This window comes from Sebastes umbrosus, chromosome 13 (genome assembly GCF_015220745.1).
Source record: "Sebastes umbrosus isolate fSebUmb1 chromosome 13, fSebUmb1.pri, whole genome shotgun sequence".
Lineage (NCBI taxonomy): Eukaryota > Metazoa > Chordata > Actinopteri > Perciformes > Sebastidae > Sebastes > Sebastes umbrosus.
The window spans coordinates 2,387,643-2,404,118 of record NC_051281.1 but is presented as its reverse complement, the minus strand read 5'-3'; the positions used below and the strand labels follow the sequence as shown (position 1 = coordinate 2,404,118).

The 16,476-nt window shown below is 40.3% G+C and overlaps 1 protein-coding gene across 1 annotated transcript in view; it reads left to right on the top strand.

Annotated features, from left to right (window-relative positions):
• Window positions 1-15,413, top strand: part of cryl1 (crystallin, lambda 1) — a 34,262-nt gene extending 18,849 nt beyond the window's left edge. The window contains exons 7-9 of the mRNA XM_037790679.1: window positions 7,569-7,677; window positions 13,665-13,774; window positions 14,886-15,413. Coding sequence (XP_037646607.1) covers window positions 7,569-7,677; window positions 13,665-13,774; window positions 14,886-15,029 — 363 coding nt within the window. The 3' untranslated portion in view covers window positions 15,030-15,413. The remainder of the gene's footprint in view (window positions 1-7,568; window positions 7,678-13,664; window positions 13,775-14,885) is intronic.
• The last annotated feature ends 1,063 nt before the right edge of the window (window positions 15,414-16,476 follow it).

Genomic DNA, 16,476 nt, shown 5'->3' with positions numbered 1-16,476 from the left:
AGGTGGTCGGGCGGCGAGTCTCACGAGAGTTTTTGCGTGTTTTCACAATTTGTGGGTTACGTTCTAGACACGACCCTTGAACCTGCAGCGCTGAACTTCTGCTTAAGGCTTATTCAGCGTTGCGTGAACTCGTTTGGCTTTAATGTAACGGATGTTCATTTATATGTAAAAGTCCCGCACTCCAGCTTTAAGTCATTATAGGACAATAAAACCAGCTGTTCTTGGTTTTTTTTTTAAATACCATTTTAAGAAACATTGTATTGTGTATTTAAGATTTTAGAAGAAGATTAGTTCTGAAGAAAATATTTCACATGTTGCCGATAGATTTTACCTTCGGTTTCAACCTCAGTCACGATCGTCGTGTCTAGAAGGTAACCGACAAGTTGCGAAACTCTCGCAGGTGGTTAAGGTTAAGCAATGACCTTGAATAGTTAAGGTTAGGAAAGGTCGTTGGGTAGCGAGTCTCGCGAGAGTTTTTGCAAGTTTTCGCAATGCTGAACTTTTGCTTAAGGCTTAATCAGCGTTGCGTGAACTCGTTTGGCTTTAATGTAACAGATGTTCATTTATATGTAAAAGTCCCGCACTCCAGCTTTAAGTCATTATGGGACAATAAAACCAGCTGTTCTTGGTGTGTTTGCAGCTTTAAAGCAGAGTGATGATGAGGAAGTCAAAGTTCATCAATCTGTTAAAGACATGTTACATGTCAGTGCTTCCATATTTTAACAACAAGCTTAGAGATTTCAATAAAGACCTTGAGTTAACTCTGTGGCTCTACAATCATTTACAAAGAAGAGACTGTCAATCACAATCCATTTTCGTGGGAAATGGCATTCCATTTTTATTTTTTGATGGAAACAGCACAACCATGATATGAAAAGAGACTTGTTTTCTGAGAAGATCATCTGACATATTGGTAGACTTTAAACCAAAGAGGCTGATGATTTGATTGTTTTCGACTAGAGGAATGTACACAAACTGTCAGAACAGGCCGGTCCACTGGATTAACTCTGCATCCTGCATCCTCAGGGTAACTTTTGCATCTCTATGGCACGCGCGCTCTCTCGGCTTCATTCCGCATTCCGCATTCTGCAGAAACATGGTTACCTGATGTTCATATGTTTGCACAGGAACAGCAGGGAAGAGAAAGTCAATTAATCTCTCTCTCTCTCACAGGCGACCAAATGGCCGTTACCTTGAATAAAATCAAAGATTTCTCTGGTTTGAACATTGTTGGGAAACATTGGGGATAATGTAAGTAAATAACTCAACACAATATGTAACATAGGTCTAGTTGTTTTTAGACATTTTAATGCGGAAATGGTACATATTATACCTTTAACATAAAAATGGCCAAATGCCATTAATTGAGAGCTGTTTTGAATTTCTAAACATCCCTCAATAGACCCTTTTGAGCCAAAATGTCAGCTGTGAAAAGGGTTTTTATTTAACATTTCTAATGTTTCTGAAGGACGTTTTTATGTGTTATGTTTTAGGGGGTGTTCGTTCGCTCTGTACGTACCATTCTTGTGAACACGTTTTCTCAGGAACACCTTAAGGGAATTTCTTCAAATTTGGCACAAAAGTCCACTTACACTGAAAAATAAACTGATTACATTTGGGTGGTCAAATGTCACTGTGACCTCACGTTTCTCCCATTCTCGTGAAGGCGATATCTCATTAATGCCTGGAGGGAATTTCTTCAAATTTGGCACAAACATCGACTTGAACTCAAGATAAACGATTATAATTTGGTCAAAGGTCGCTGTGACTTCACAAAATGTTTTTTGGCAAGAATTCATATGCTAATTATGATAAATTTACACAAATGATGTAAATAGAAATGGATGTAATCTGCAACTTGACTGGTTGGCGGAGGCATACAACCACGGAGGTAATTTTAGTTTCTTTTATGGGAGTGAAACAAGAGGGTGACACTTTAGTAATTGCACTAAAAAAAGACTGCTTTTTGTTGGTTGCATTTATCAGATACTCACAAGAAGAGAGCAACAGGCACTATAAGAGGAACTTATGGGATGACTTGCAACAAAAGGTCCTGGGTTTGTCCCAGTTTGGACTTTTTTAAAGAATTTGTTCTGCCTCTCCTTGAATGATCTCTTTGCTTCAAGAGGAGCCTCTTGGTGCACTGGTGAGCCAAGTGAGCCTGCAGTCAGGTGAAAGCTCTCGTTAGTTCAGTCCATGCAACAACAGTCAGTGAGGAAAACATCTCACTGCAGCTTCTGAGAATTAAAGCATACTTTGACGTGCCCCTCTCCCTCCTGACTCTGTGCTGGCTGTAACATAGCATCCACGCATGTGATATATTTGTGTCTTCACACAGTCCTGTGGACGCTCAGACTCATATCTACATGACATTCCATACCGTGAGTGGACCACTCACTTAACCCTTGGGGCACCCTTAGGTCCAAGCTGGCAAAAATGCCACGTTGCTGTTAAAGAGTGAAGACTTTTTCCCTGGAAGGAGCTCCAGCTGAGTGCAACATGCTGATCACCTCAAACTGTGGCAGCTGGGTGTGTACATAGCTAAGTGTGTCTCCTGATGTACAACAACGATGACCACAGGTATGTCTGATCTATTTTGATCTACCTTCACCATCACGTTGTCAAGACCGGGAGGCAAAAAACCCAACAACCCCTGCGGCTTTAATCAATCAAGCAACCATCCTCCCAAACAAGCTTCAAATCTCTAAGCCTCGTTATGTAACATAGTGAAACATACTCTACATGTTCACATCAACACAGAGAGATAACTTAACTTCTTCCATATTTATTTTTCCAGCCCAGTTGTTAGATTTAGACTAGAGCTGTCAAAGTTAACGCGATAATAACGCATTAACGCAACCTAAGGAATCCATTGGTACCAACCATGTCATACTAGCGGGAAGAAGGCTAGATAACACTCCAAACTTACACTCAATTTTGGTGAGGAAAAACTGGTATGGCCATTTTCAAAGGGGTCCCCTGACCTCTGACCTCCAGATATGTGAACAAAAATGGGTTCTATTGGTACCCAAGAGTCTCCCCTTTACAGACATGCCCACTTTATGATAATCACATGCAGTTTGGGGCAAGTTTGCCAGTTTGCCATGTTATGATTTGAGCATATTTTGTGTTTTTAATTGATTTCTAATAATACATATATACATACATTTGCATAAAGCAGCATATTTGCCCACTCCCACGTTGATCAGAGTATTAAATACTTGACAAATCTCCCTTTACGGTACATTTTGGACAAATAAAATATATCCGATTAATCGCGATTAAATATTTGAATCGATTGAAAGCCCTAATTTAGACGTTAGATTCATACAGCAAAATGTTTGACTTCACTTCCATGATAGTGCCAGGTATGGTTGCTCAACGTATCCTCATACAATGGTTCATATGATATCTTACGAAAATGTTTCCTCCAAAGTTTTTCCTAATTTTTCATGCATTTTCCTACGAATGCCCAGTAACATGTGACTCGACTGTATGCATATACAGCCTTTTAAAAATAAACTTGCGTCTTCACAGGAAACAACTTGATTAGGTTTAGAAAACAAAACTACTTAGTTAGATTTAGGCAACAAAACTAGGTACCCTAGGTGAAAGTGTGGTGTTGTTTGACCCATCCATCCACCCCGACCTCCTCTCCACGGGGCGTTTGTCACACTTTACACTTCCTGGTTCACAAATACGTACATACAAATTGATTTTATGGGATATATACGAATTACAGTGCATTACTTTTCAATAAATAGTCAAAATAACAAACACAAAAAGCTGAATTAGACTTTTATCATACAGTTCAGTTCACTGAATCTGCAGTAGAGATTTACACCCATTTTGTCTGTTTAGTTCATAGCAGAGCAGCAATAGACCTTTTAACCAGCAGATATTTTGACTTGGCGTAGAATGAAACGGGTGTAATTGATAACATAAATGATGCTTTGATGTTGGTCTTGAATTTCAAAGGCTCCATTACTGAGCATGCTGGCTCCCTGGCATTGTTTATTGTGACACTTAATGAATTAGATTTACACCAGTGCCCTCAATATGTCTGTGTAAAATTACTGTTTCTGTCAACGGAGTCTGGTGGCTTTGAGGAGCGCATATAACGTCTGTTTCTTTTCACATCTAACTCAATTAAGAGTTTCCTTCGACCAAACCAGAGTTGGTGATTGTTGGAACAGTTGAAAGACTACTAAAGACGGTTTTGATGAGTTTTATGTTGTTTTTGTTGACTTCGAATAAAGTTTGTTTTACAACAGTCAGCAAGGTGAAATTACTGTTTCTGTCAATGGAGTCTGGTGGCTTTGAAGAGAGCATATAACAGCGGTTTCTTTTCACATCTAACTCAGTGAATTAAGGGTTTCTTTGGACCAAACCAGAATTGGTGATTGTTGGAAGAGTTGAAAGACTAACAAAGATGGTTAGATGAGTTTTATTTTGTTTCTGTTGAGTTTGAATGAAGTGTGTTTTACAACAATCAGCGAGGTGAAATAACTGTTTCTGTCAATGGAGTCTGGTGGCTTTGAGGAGTGCATATAACGGCTGTTTCTTTTCACATCTAACTCAGTGGATTAAGGGTTTATTTCGACCAAACCAGAGTTGGTGATTGCTGGAACAGTAGAAAGACTTGTTCCAGCAGAGTCATTTGTCCCGGTAATGTCGGCCGATTGTAACCTCTCCTACTAAAGACAAAAGCCAGATGTTAGTGGGGTTTTTGTAGCCGTGTTATCTAGATCGCTGATACACGCTCAGTTAAGTAAAATCTCGTAGTTTTAAGCTTTTTATGCAAATTTTGAGCATTGTCGTCTCAGCATTGAAAAGAAGAACAAACCTGTTTGACAGGAATGATCTTTTTGTCTTTTTAAGCTCCTCTCGTCAAAGTTGTTCAGCAGGTAAATCCTGAACATTACTCACAGTTGTCAGAGCTCAGTATGTGGGCCTGGCTCTAATTAAAGTCAGGTTGGATGTCTAAAGCATTACTCAACCTGAACAGAAGAAGAAAGATTCTTCATAGCAAACTGTCTCGGCAGCGCTGACATTTGAGAGAGAGTCCAGATTGGAGGAAGTTCTATGGACATTTTGACATGTGACAGTAAGAAAGCACAAATAATGAAATTTATGAAGGCTAAATTCCATTTGATGCTTTGTTTTCCGAGTCTTTCAGAGTTTTGTGCATTCTGGCTCACTGAAACACTCATGACTTACTGGGATAATTTGAATAGAACAGAGCCATTGTTAGTTAGTTATTAGTTACACCTGTGTCAAAGAGACCTATGTGGACCCCAGGGAGAGCAGCTACCGTTGTCACTGTAGTTAATGGGGATCCAAATAAACAAACAATCAATATATTGTATTACAGAGGCTGTTATACCACCAGATTGTATGATCATTCTCCACCAAATGAGATGCAACCCTTATAGGGACTTTTGCCACAACCAATGGTAGCCACCTCATGACCAGCAACTAGTCAGTCACTCAAATCTTCCAGAACGACCCGTTACAGAAGTTTCACTCTGCCGTTGTCTGTTTGAAAGAAGAAACAGCTCAACAACACCAGCTGACTAACTGGGAGGATTGTCATTAACTCACCGTCACATTTCGGTCACGGTCTTTTGTCACAACGTTTTACAGAATGTGTAAAAACTAGGGCTGTCAATCGATTCAAATACAATTTCTCGCATGAGACTCGTGGGTAACCATAGAACCCATTTTCATTCACATATCTTGAGGTCAGATGTCAAGGGACCCCTTTGTAAATAGCCATGCTAGTTTTTCCTCGCCAAAATTTAGCGTACGTTTGGAGCGTTATTTAGCCTCCTTCCCGACTCCAGTCCAGTATGTCCAGTATCTTCACCAGTATCTTCACTCTAGCTCTAAAACTGAGCCCGCTACAACCTCCAAAAGATCAATTGTGTTAATGCGTTAAAAACATTAGTGCTAAAACGAATTTGCATTATTATTATTATACCCCCGCGACAACGTAGTCGGGGGTGTATAGCGCTCCGCGTGTCCGTCCTTCCGTCCGCCTGTTCGCGTGTCACACTTTTGTTTCCGGAGCAGAACTCGGAAACTGTTTAACTTAGGAATGTTACATTTGGGATGATGGTTGACAGTGCGGTCTAGTTGTGCCTTTTGGAGGTTAGAAGTCCAGGGTGCCCAAAATGTTTGAAATTTTGGCCAAAAATTGTGATTTTTTCCGACTTCAATTTTGTTTCCTGAGTAGAACTCGGAAACTATTTAATTTAAGAACTTAAAATTTGTCTCTACGTTATTAAGGGTCAAGCAGTGAGCGGGGGTTTGTGAGCCATGCTTACTTTTGCTAATGTTGATAGCCCTAGTAAAAACACAGCCTATAAATACTATAGATACTACAGATAATACAAGACGGCTGAATCTTTGTTAGTTATGAGTGACCAGGCACTAACACAACTTGTAAGCCTTTCAGTTACACCCTAGAACTAGAAGGGCACGCGTAGATCTCAGACCTCCACCAAATGCCAAATCTTGCAATGTTAACAAAATGCAAAATAATTGGTGTATACGCACCAGATCTGATGCAAAATGCAATGGGTTCTTCCTTGGCCCATGCTACACCCTTCCACCAAGTTTCATGAAAATCTGGCCAGTAGTTTTTCCATAATCTTGCTGACAAACAAACAAACCGAACCGAAAACACAACTTCTTTGACGGAGAAAGCTAGTATGAACAGTAATCCAAAAAACATCAAAATAGGACTACAAGTTCAGGTTTGAGCATCAAGGACTGTGGTCCGATAGTGGCCTTGTGATCCTTCTTACATAACAGGGACCCTCCATCACCCCTCTAAACACACACACACACACACAGAGAAAATAGTCCTTGAGTCAGGGCCAGCGTTGGAAAGCAGAGCGGCTGAGAAAGCGGCCGGTTGCCCCCCAGTGATTACGGTGGAGAAAAGACCCCACCCACCGCCCCGCTCTGCTCAGATAACAGACCCGTTGTTGGACGCAGGGCCCAAACAAAGACGACCCTGTCCTTCTCCTCTTGCTCACCCTACTCTCTGTCTCCGTATCCGAGCTTTGATTTCCTCCGCGGTCGGCCAACAGGTATCTCTAACCCAGAGATTACCTGAACCACTCCCTCCGTCTCTCCCTCCTTCCATCCATCCCTCCATCCTCGGCCCCTTTCCTCCCAGTACTTCCTACATAATCCTGAGGACACACAATTGGCCGATTAGGGAAACTTTATATGGTGGGAGTAGTTTGATGGGATCAAAGGGAACTCAGTTGGTCTAAAAACCCCGGGGGTAAAAAGCCATGACCTGAACTGCCAGAGAAAATAATGTCCTTCCATCCTGAGACATTTTGAGCTGCAGTTTTATTCAACATATTCAAATCCTCCAACCAGGAACTCAGTGGATAACACCTGATAGATGGTTCAGGGCTGTTCACACTGTACTGACAGATAAAGAACGTATTTCTAGTCATACATTTACTGACTGATTTGTACCTTTCTCTAAAGGAATACAAAGTTAATGTAAATAAAGTGGGTTTTTTTCTCTCTTACTCCATCAGGATGGCGTTATCTCTGTCAAGGACATCGACCTGGTGATGTCAGAGGGGCTAGGAATGCGTTACGCCTTCATAGGTCCCATGGAAACGATTCACCTCAATGCACCTGCAGGTAATGTTCCCTCTTTGGACGTTTTGCTCATATAAACAGGAGGTCAGCGCCAAAAAAACACAAACCTCTTGAAGCTTCTGTTTTCAGCAAAAATGTGAGAGACCGTAAGGTAAAGAGAAAGACAGATAAAGAACAACGGATCAGTATCACGTTATAATGTGAAAAGAAAACAAGATATTTTCCTGTTATGACGACATACAAACTCATCACATCATAACAAGAAACTATTTTGTTATAACAACATACTATTTATCTTGTTATAACTTGAAACATTTTGTTATAACAATAAGTTCTCAAGTTTTAACATGAACGTTTCACGTTATAACAAGATAAATAGTATATTGATATAACAAGAAAGGTTTCTCAAAATATCTCGTTATAACATGAAAATAACTTTGTTATAACGTGAAAATATCTCGTTATAACATGAAAATATCTTGCCCTAACATGAAATTATTTGGTTATAACTTGAAAAAATCTTGTTACAACATGAAACATTTTTTTTTTATAACTTTTCCCGTATATATATGCAGTAATTCACAAAGAGCTTTTACGAAGAATACCCAGACCCTCGTCATATAAATAAAATGTGAGTCAACAGTGACATAGCTCACATGTCTCAGCCCAACATATATGTACTGTACCACACTGTGAGTCTCCCCTCAGGGAGATGGAGAATATCGAGAGGGAGTGTGAAACCCAGAGAGAAACCCTGACTGTGTACACACACACACACACACACACACACGCACACTCACACGCACACACACACACACAGAAAAAAAGGACGCTCTGGCAGAACAAAGCCGTCTTTTGATGGGTCGCCATGAATGCACTCCCTCACACCAGTAATCCAAAACTCAGAGCCCACATCGCGGCCTTCAAGCCAGGTGCCAACTCTACCTGTAGTTACAGTCCCGAAGCTTTCTGCTCAGGAAACAGTAGTATGATCGTGTTCACAAAAGATCGCTAAAAGACCTGCTCTCGTTGTTACTTCCCGTCCTTAAATCATTCCGATCAGATACTGGAGCACTCAGGCCGTCTGTCTCCGTCCCTCTTTCTACTCTGCCTGAATGACTCGGCTTTTGTAAAAAACATGTACCTGCACAGGAGAGCATTATCCTTTTAAAGGAATAATCCACTGAAAACCTGCTGCCGGTAGTCTGGAAGGAGGCTCGGAAATGTTTGCTCCTTCATGTAATCAGCTCAGATTCACAACAGATTCAAATGGTGATCCAATGGTGTACCGGAACGCCGGTACAATAACCTTTTATTTTGATGTTAATACAATGTACCAGAATTCATGAACATGTAGGATATTACTACTGACATTCATGTAATATTACGTCACAACGGCTGCTGTAGTAGCCGTGTGTTTACTACGTGTTTATTTGCATATAGAGCGGGGAAGTGAGATCGGATCACAAGTGGCCACTGAAGACGCATGTGGAGATGCATTTTAATGCCAGGTTCAAACAGATGTACTTAAAGCTGTCCACTTGTGATCCGATCACTGAGGACGCATGTTAATACCAGGTGTGAACATTGTAACTCAAAACATAGTTGGGCTATACTGTACCTTTAAAAGTTAAACTATTTACCAAAAAACATGAACATGAAAAGGTTCTCCTGTTTCATTAGCCCCAACATTAACATTGTTTTTGTGTTTACTTAATAATTAATTTCAGTCCAATGTTTCAGTTTTTTGATACGTTATAAATTAAGGTGTATAAATGACACGCGCTTGTTTAGTTTTTGATTTTGTTCTAGCTGGGATGTTGTTGTAGATCAGTTGCTTAGCAACTCAATCAAGGAAAATACAAACAGGTTTATCAGGGAGGGGCTGGGCTCTGTTAAGTTATAGGAGGATAAGGTTAAGGCTAAGGATAAGGTAAGGTACCGGCTGCAACCTCCAGGTTTGAAAAGTGCAGCCAAAGCAGAGGTGCCTAAAACCTGCATTCTTTCTAACGGCCATCACTTGATTTATTACCTCAGTAAACATTGTAAACATGAGTTTATGGTGTCAATCTCTAGTTTCAAGTCTTCTTCAACACAGCATGATGTTCATTTAGTAACTTATGGTCCCATTTAGAGTCAGATAGACCATAAAGCAGGGGATGCTTTAGGGTTCAAGTTAATTGTAAACCCAAAATGCCAAACTCAAGGCTTCAAAACTGTAGTCAACAAACCAATGGGTGACGTCACGGTGACTACGTCCACTTCTTATATACTGTCAAGATTAAGGTCGTTCCTGAGTAAATTACATAATATGTTGTGTGCTCATTGGTATGAATCGGTTCCCGTAGATGGATTGAGATGTCAGCAATAACTTAGCGATCTTGTATTATTGGTGTGTTCATTATTCTGTGTGAGTTTGGATGCTTGCTCGTTTTAGGGAAAATGAGTAGGCAGCTCGCTGTGAGGCTACAGCTTTCTTTTGTTATGTGTTCTTTTGATTCAGTTTAAATGTAGTTTTATTAAATTTCCCAGGATTCATTTTTGCCCTTTGTTCCAGTAAAGTTTTTGTTAGTAAATGCAACTTTTATTTTTGCACTACTCCTCCTTATCGACCTGGTTCTTCAACATCCCTTTTTAAAGTTTTCCAGTTTCCGCTTCATCTGCCCTTTACCGTAAATTGGGTGGTGGCACTACAATGATGACACACCGCAGAGTAAGTGAGGTAATCAACTAGTTCTGTTCTTCCAGAGAAAATTGAAGTGTAGAATGACACATGGTAGAATATCAAAGCTGTAAACTTTCCACTCATTTCAACCTCTGCAGAAATCTTCCGTTAACACGATGGAGTCGTTCTTGGAAGCTCTTAGGAAGCCATTTATCATCAACTCTAAAACCCTCAATATGTACCAGAGCTGTATGTGCTATTGGTAGGCATGATCCTTGATCCTTGCATGGAAAACAAACTAGGTCTGTCCTCGACCAAACAAATTCTTAGTTGACTAACACTCATCGATTTTCTCAACTAATCGATAAGTTGATTTAATCGACAGATCTGTAAAACTACTGAGTTTCTCCACAAGGATCACACAAAAGCACCACTTTAACTCTGTGTTTACCGGAGATGTGCTCTTAAGTTTCTTGGAAATAAGTCATTCAGTATGAAAAAAACATTAAAAATGACTAATCCACTAAAGAAATCTTAGTCGACTAAGACAAAAACGGCCGATCAAGCAGTTTGGGGCAAGTCATAGTCAAGTCAGCACACTGACACACTGACAGCTGTTGCTGCCTGTCGGGCTGCAGTTTGACATGTTATGATTGGAGTAATAATTTCTATGCTAAATGCAGTACCTGTGAGGGTTTCTGGACAATATCTCTCATTGTTTTGTGTTGTTTATTGATTTCCAGTCATAGATTTATACATATATTTGCATAAAGCAGCATATTTGTCCACTCCCATGTTGATAAGAGGATTAAATACTTGACAAATCTCCCTTTAAGGAACATTTTGAACAGAAGAGATTAATCAAAAAGACTTCATTCCAGTGTTAGAGCTATTTTAAATGGTCTCCTTCTGGCCTGTTTTAATTAAAGAGCTGCTGTGAAGTAGTTTGGGTTCATCTTTCTTTTTTTTTTTTTTTAAAGATTGCTCCACATTGCTTCAAAGATCCAGATCCTCTCCTGCTGCGTTTCTTATCACAAGAATGTCAACAAACCATACCGCCGGCCCTCTTTATGATGTGTTTTGTCTGGTTGCTATGGAGACACGTGTGGCCTCATAGATCCATTAGCTGTGTGTTGTCATTTTTCTACGTCCAAATTAAGGGACACAATCGCTTATTTGATCCACAAACGTTTGGTTGCGCACTGAAGGACGTTTATGTAAAAGTAATCAGCTATCAGTCGCAGAGCCAGCTCGTAACAAGGACTGTTATTCATGTTCTTTATCTTTAAAAATCATATTGTGAAATCAAAAATGTTTTTACGGTGAGTACAACAACAGCAGAAGTTGTCAGGATTTAGTTTTTTTTACTTGTGTAGCTGATTGAGTAGAGGAACCGTCATTTATTAATCTTTAACAGTTTATTTGGGCAGCACATAAATCATTCATCAGCCAAAGTGCCCATTGCCTACATCACAAATAAATCATTAAAGATAAATCAATGAGAGTAATGAGAGAATAACTCCATTTATTCATTCATTCAACCTTCAATTATACTCGAAAGATCATTGAGGGGCGACCCTCATTTACAATGACATCGGGTCAATTACTAGAACAAAGGAAAGGAAACTGAAGGTTAAACTAAGACATAAAAAGCCTCAAAGAAGAAGCTGAGGAATTCAACATGCTGAGCTCTCACTTCAGAGCGACTGACGACAATAAGAACTGTAAAATGTAATTAATGAACACGTCATGCAGAGAGAAACGTTGTCGTCTCCGACCAAAACTCCGTTGTCTCCCCTGTTCCCTCCGGCCGCGGTCGGGAGGCTGAGGCAGGAAAAGCCAACACTAGGATCAGCATTGATTCATGGAGAGACCTTCGTCTGGTCAGCTAACATTACTGCCAAGCAGCTGAAATATAGAGTGATATTGTGCTTTAAGCTGACGTGTGTCGCCTCACTGTTTTGAGCGATACTCGTTCATGTCTATGTAGAGTGAGCACAAGCGCGAGCAACAGGACGCTGACTTTCGTTGACTTAATGGCCACAGGTGTCGCTGTTAACAAGACATTTCTGATTCTTACAAACAGTCCCTTTAATTTGTGTTATTATGTGATTTTGGTGAATCCGATTTAACCCTTTAAAAACACCAAAATGACACAAAAGTGTGTGTTTAGCGTATTGTTTAGGTCACTAATTTTATCTTTTATCTTTTATAATGTGTTTTTTCTGGTTTTATTTCCCATCTTAATGTTTTTAATATATTTGAAGCACTCAGTGCATGTAATAACTTTACTGTTAAGCACTTGAGCTGCATTTCTTTTTTGAAAGGTGCTATACAAATAAAGATTATTATTAACACTAACAGACTAAACGATCGAGGCAATGGTGGACAGCAACCCACATGTTTTGCGAGGTAAAATTACTGTTTTTGTCCAAGGAGTCTGGTGGCTTTGAAAAGAGCATAAATAACAGCTTCAGTTCCCCGTCGTCCCTTTAATATGCGCGATATTGAAGCTTTGAGATACAACAAATGCAATCACAGTTGTTAGAATCTGTAGCTGCATTTGCATGTTTTGAAATCAGTGTGAATGTCTTTACACATGTACGGGGGGGGGGCATGACGAATACAGTAAACGTCACAACAATGTGAAATATTCACCTGAGAAAATTATATGTCTAGGGTTTTTATTGTAAGAGGTGAGAACAGAAAGAGTGAATCCGGTCTGCGCTGCCTTTGTCAAGGATGAAAGGAGTAGTAAAGTTTGCCGTCTTGGTTCCGACTACAGAGACTCCGTGTTGTTGTTTCATAAATATAGGTTGAAGCCTTTGTGCGTGGTGCAAAAGCTCAGAAAAATCGTCCTCGTTTGTCGCTTTTTTGCAGTTTAATATTCTGTTGGAAGTATTTATGACAAAAGGCCTCAAGGCTACAATAGTTGTTCTGCAGATGTATACAGAGAAGGGTGTTATGGGTATTACGGCCCTGCGTGTTAGATTGTTTAACCAATTTATGTCTGGAGATGGGCTCAAAGAGGGGAAACAGTTTTTATGTTATATTCAAAATTCGTACAATTAAAAGAGGAACAGTCTCTTACATGAAGCCCAGAGAAGTACCAGTCTTTAACTGCGTCTACTCAACTTCAGTCATTCATACCTGCAGGGAACCTCTAACAGGTGACGACAGCTTCTCTTCGACCCGAGCACCAAGAAATATTTTCCTGTAGTCGAGCAGAGTTTTGTCACTTTTAAGAGCGTGTAACTCGCTCTGCCAGTGCTCGAGGCTATGAAGCATAATGTCATGATGTATATGTGATTTGTGCTGTTTTGCCCGTGTTCTCCACCCCCTCTAATCAGATGTCCTCCCACAGGTTTGGAGGACTATATGAAACGGTATGGAGAGGGCATAAGCCGGCTCCTGACCTCCTTCGGGCCCGTACCAGACTTCTCCGGCGGCGAGGGGGCCAAGATGATCGCAAAAGTAAGAACGACGGCAGCAAACGACACAATGCTTTACATGCTTTACAGATGTTGTCGCCTGATTTAATGATTTAGTCGCATGAAGAGAGTGTTTTGTTGATGCCGTCCTTTTAGTTCTGCATGACTGAAAGTCAAGTGTTCCTTCTCACCCCTGCACCAAATTGCTCTCTCCTAAGTAGTCATTACCTAGTCACATGCTATCACAAGCCGTTAAAGTGTTAGCCAGAGGAAGAAGGTCACTGCGGGAGGAATCCCTGAGCCGGTGCAATAAATAACTAGTCTAGAGAGCAATGACGGTCAATCTTGTTTCACTTAGAAACCTTGTAAGTCAGCTCAGTTATTGGTGGATTAGTGGATGAGTTGTATTGTATTGTATGTATTAGACAGGCTTTGAGTTGGTTGTTGCGTGTAGTGGTTGCACGTATTGAGTCATGTTGTGAGAATGAATGTTATGGGTGTGTATTGATGTATTTTCTGTTATTGAAGTATAAAAATACAAATAGGATTCCCAGGTAGAGAAGTCACTGTTGCAATACAGCAGCTAATGGAGATCTAAATAAACAAACACAAGTTTGGAGTTGACTAAAGTTGTATTTATGTTAGGGCTGTCAATCGATTGAAATATTTAATCGCATGAATCACATGATTGTCCATAGTTAATCGCGATTAATCGCATTTTTTTATCTGTTCAAAATGTACCTTAGAGGGAAATTTGTCAAGTATTTAATCCTCTTATCAACATGGGAGTGGACAATTATGCTGCTTTATGCAAATGTATGTATAGATTTATTATTGGAAATCAATTAACAACACAAAACAATGCAAAACAATGGGCACGACGCGGTTGGGGCGCAGTCGCACTAAGGACAATCCACCCCGGTTTCCACGGCCCCGCCTCGTATGCGGGACTCCCCAGCCTGCCGTGTGTCGCTCACACCCTCCAGCTGGCTGTTAACGAGGGTCTTTTGTCACAGAGAAGTACTCGTATCGGTACTCAGTATCGCCGAGTACCCAAATGCAAGGACTTGTACTCAGTCTGAAAAAAGTGGTATCAGTGCATCCCTACTTCTAACAGTCTACTCTTCCTCACATATGTTTCCTGCTGTCCACAGGAGATGTACGAGTTGATTCCCTGCGACCCGCAGCATCTGTCGGCCAGGATGGAGAGGAGGGACCAGCTCCTGATGGCTCTGGCCAAGCTGAAGAAGGAGCACTTAGATCAACATGCAGGGCCCAAAGTCGAGAAGAACTTCTGATTATGACTAAAAACAATTGTGAGAAATGTGGTTGTTTTAGGATTTAAGCAGACAGACATCTCATTCGATGTTAGTTTAAATGATAAGAATGATATCTGGGGAGTCTCTTAAAGGGGCGCTCTTAAAGTGCCTTTTTACCGACAGTATGTTTTATCTATTTGATCTCAAGACTAACCTCGTGGGAATTAAAGGACTAAATTAAAAGCAATCATCTCAGGTGTTACAGACCACATGATGACGTAAATGAATTCTGTGAAAAATGTGAAATTATGATTTAAAAAACAATAGAATCATACATTTATGTATTTTTTTATATTAACTCAATGTTTGATCTAATTCATAAAGAGAAATAAAACTATGAAATCAAATGTTCAATATGTCTGGGTGGGTTCTTCAGTGGTCTCCGTTCCCTCCAGCAGAACAAACGGATGATGTTCGTAGCGTTAGCCGGTCACTGATACGGTCCTGAATCCCAGGAAACAAAGAATGGAAACATGTCACGAGTGCTACGTACACTCGCTGTGACATTCCTGCTCCGCTCATGATTTCATTTCACAGTGATATCAGGCCACAGCGACGCTCACATGATCGTACTGTGTGAACTTACATCTAGCAGTAGTATAAGTGTTTATGCATGATAACAAACAAAATAGTCTCACGGCAGTTCGTGAGATGTGCTGCCTTCAAATGAAACTCGTAAGCTTGTGTTTACAACACGGGGAGTCGTGTTTACACAGTATACGTGGCGCTTAAGTGGTTAAGTCGTGAGAACACCGCTGCTAAGCAACGGCAATATTAACGTTACTGTCGACGTCTAGAATCCACAGAAGCTAACAATTTAGCAAGCTAGCAAGTGGCTAACATGATGCAGGAAATGCAAAGACATGATGTCAGAGGGAAAAGATGAGGCCTTTTGGAATATTAAAAATTAACAAAAATTAACTTCCACGGCCTCCGCCATTTCTGACATCAACAAACACGTCACAACTCGTGAACTCAGAGCTTTCAGAAACTTTCAACTTACGGGGTCGTGAATACCACAAGAAGGGGGGGGCGTTCATATGGACTCATCTCGTGAACACAATAAACACGAAGTCACCATAAGTCAGGGTAGTTGTCTACGATTTGTCTACATAGACACAAATTTCCCTTTTGACACTTAAAGGGAGATTTGTCAAGTATTTAATCCTCTTATCAACATGGGAGTGGACAAATATGCTGCTTTATGCAAAATACATGTATATATGTATTATTGTAAATCAATTAACAACACAAAACAATGACAGATATTGTCCAGAAACCCTCACAGGTACTGCATTTAACATAAAACAATATGCTCCAATCATAACATGGCAAACTGCAGCCCAACAGGCAACAACAGCTGTCAGTGTGTCAGTGTGCTGACTTGACTATGACTTGCCCCAAACTGCATGTGATTATCATAAAG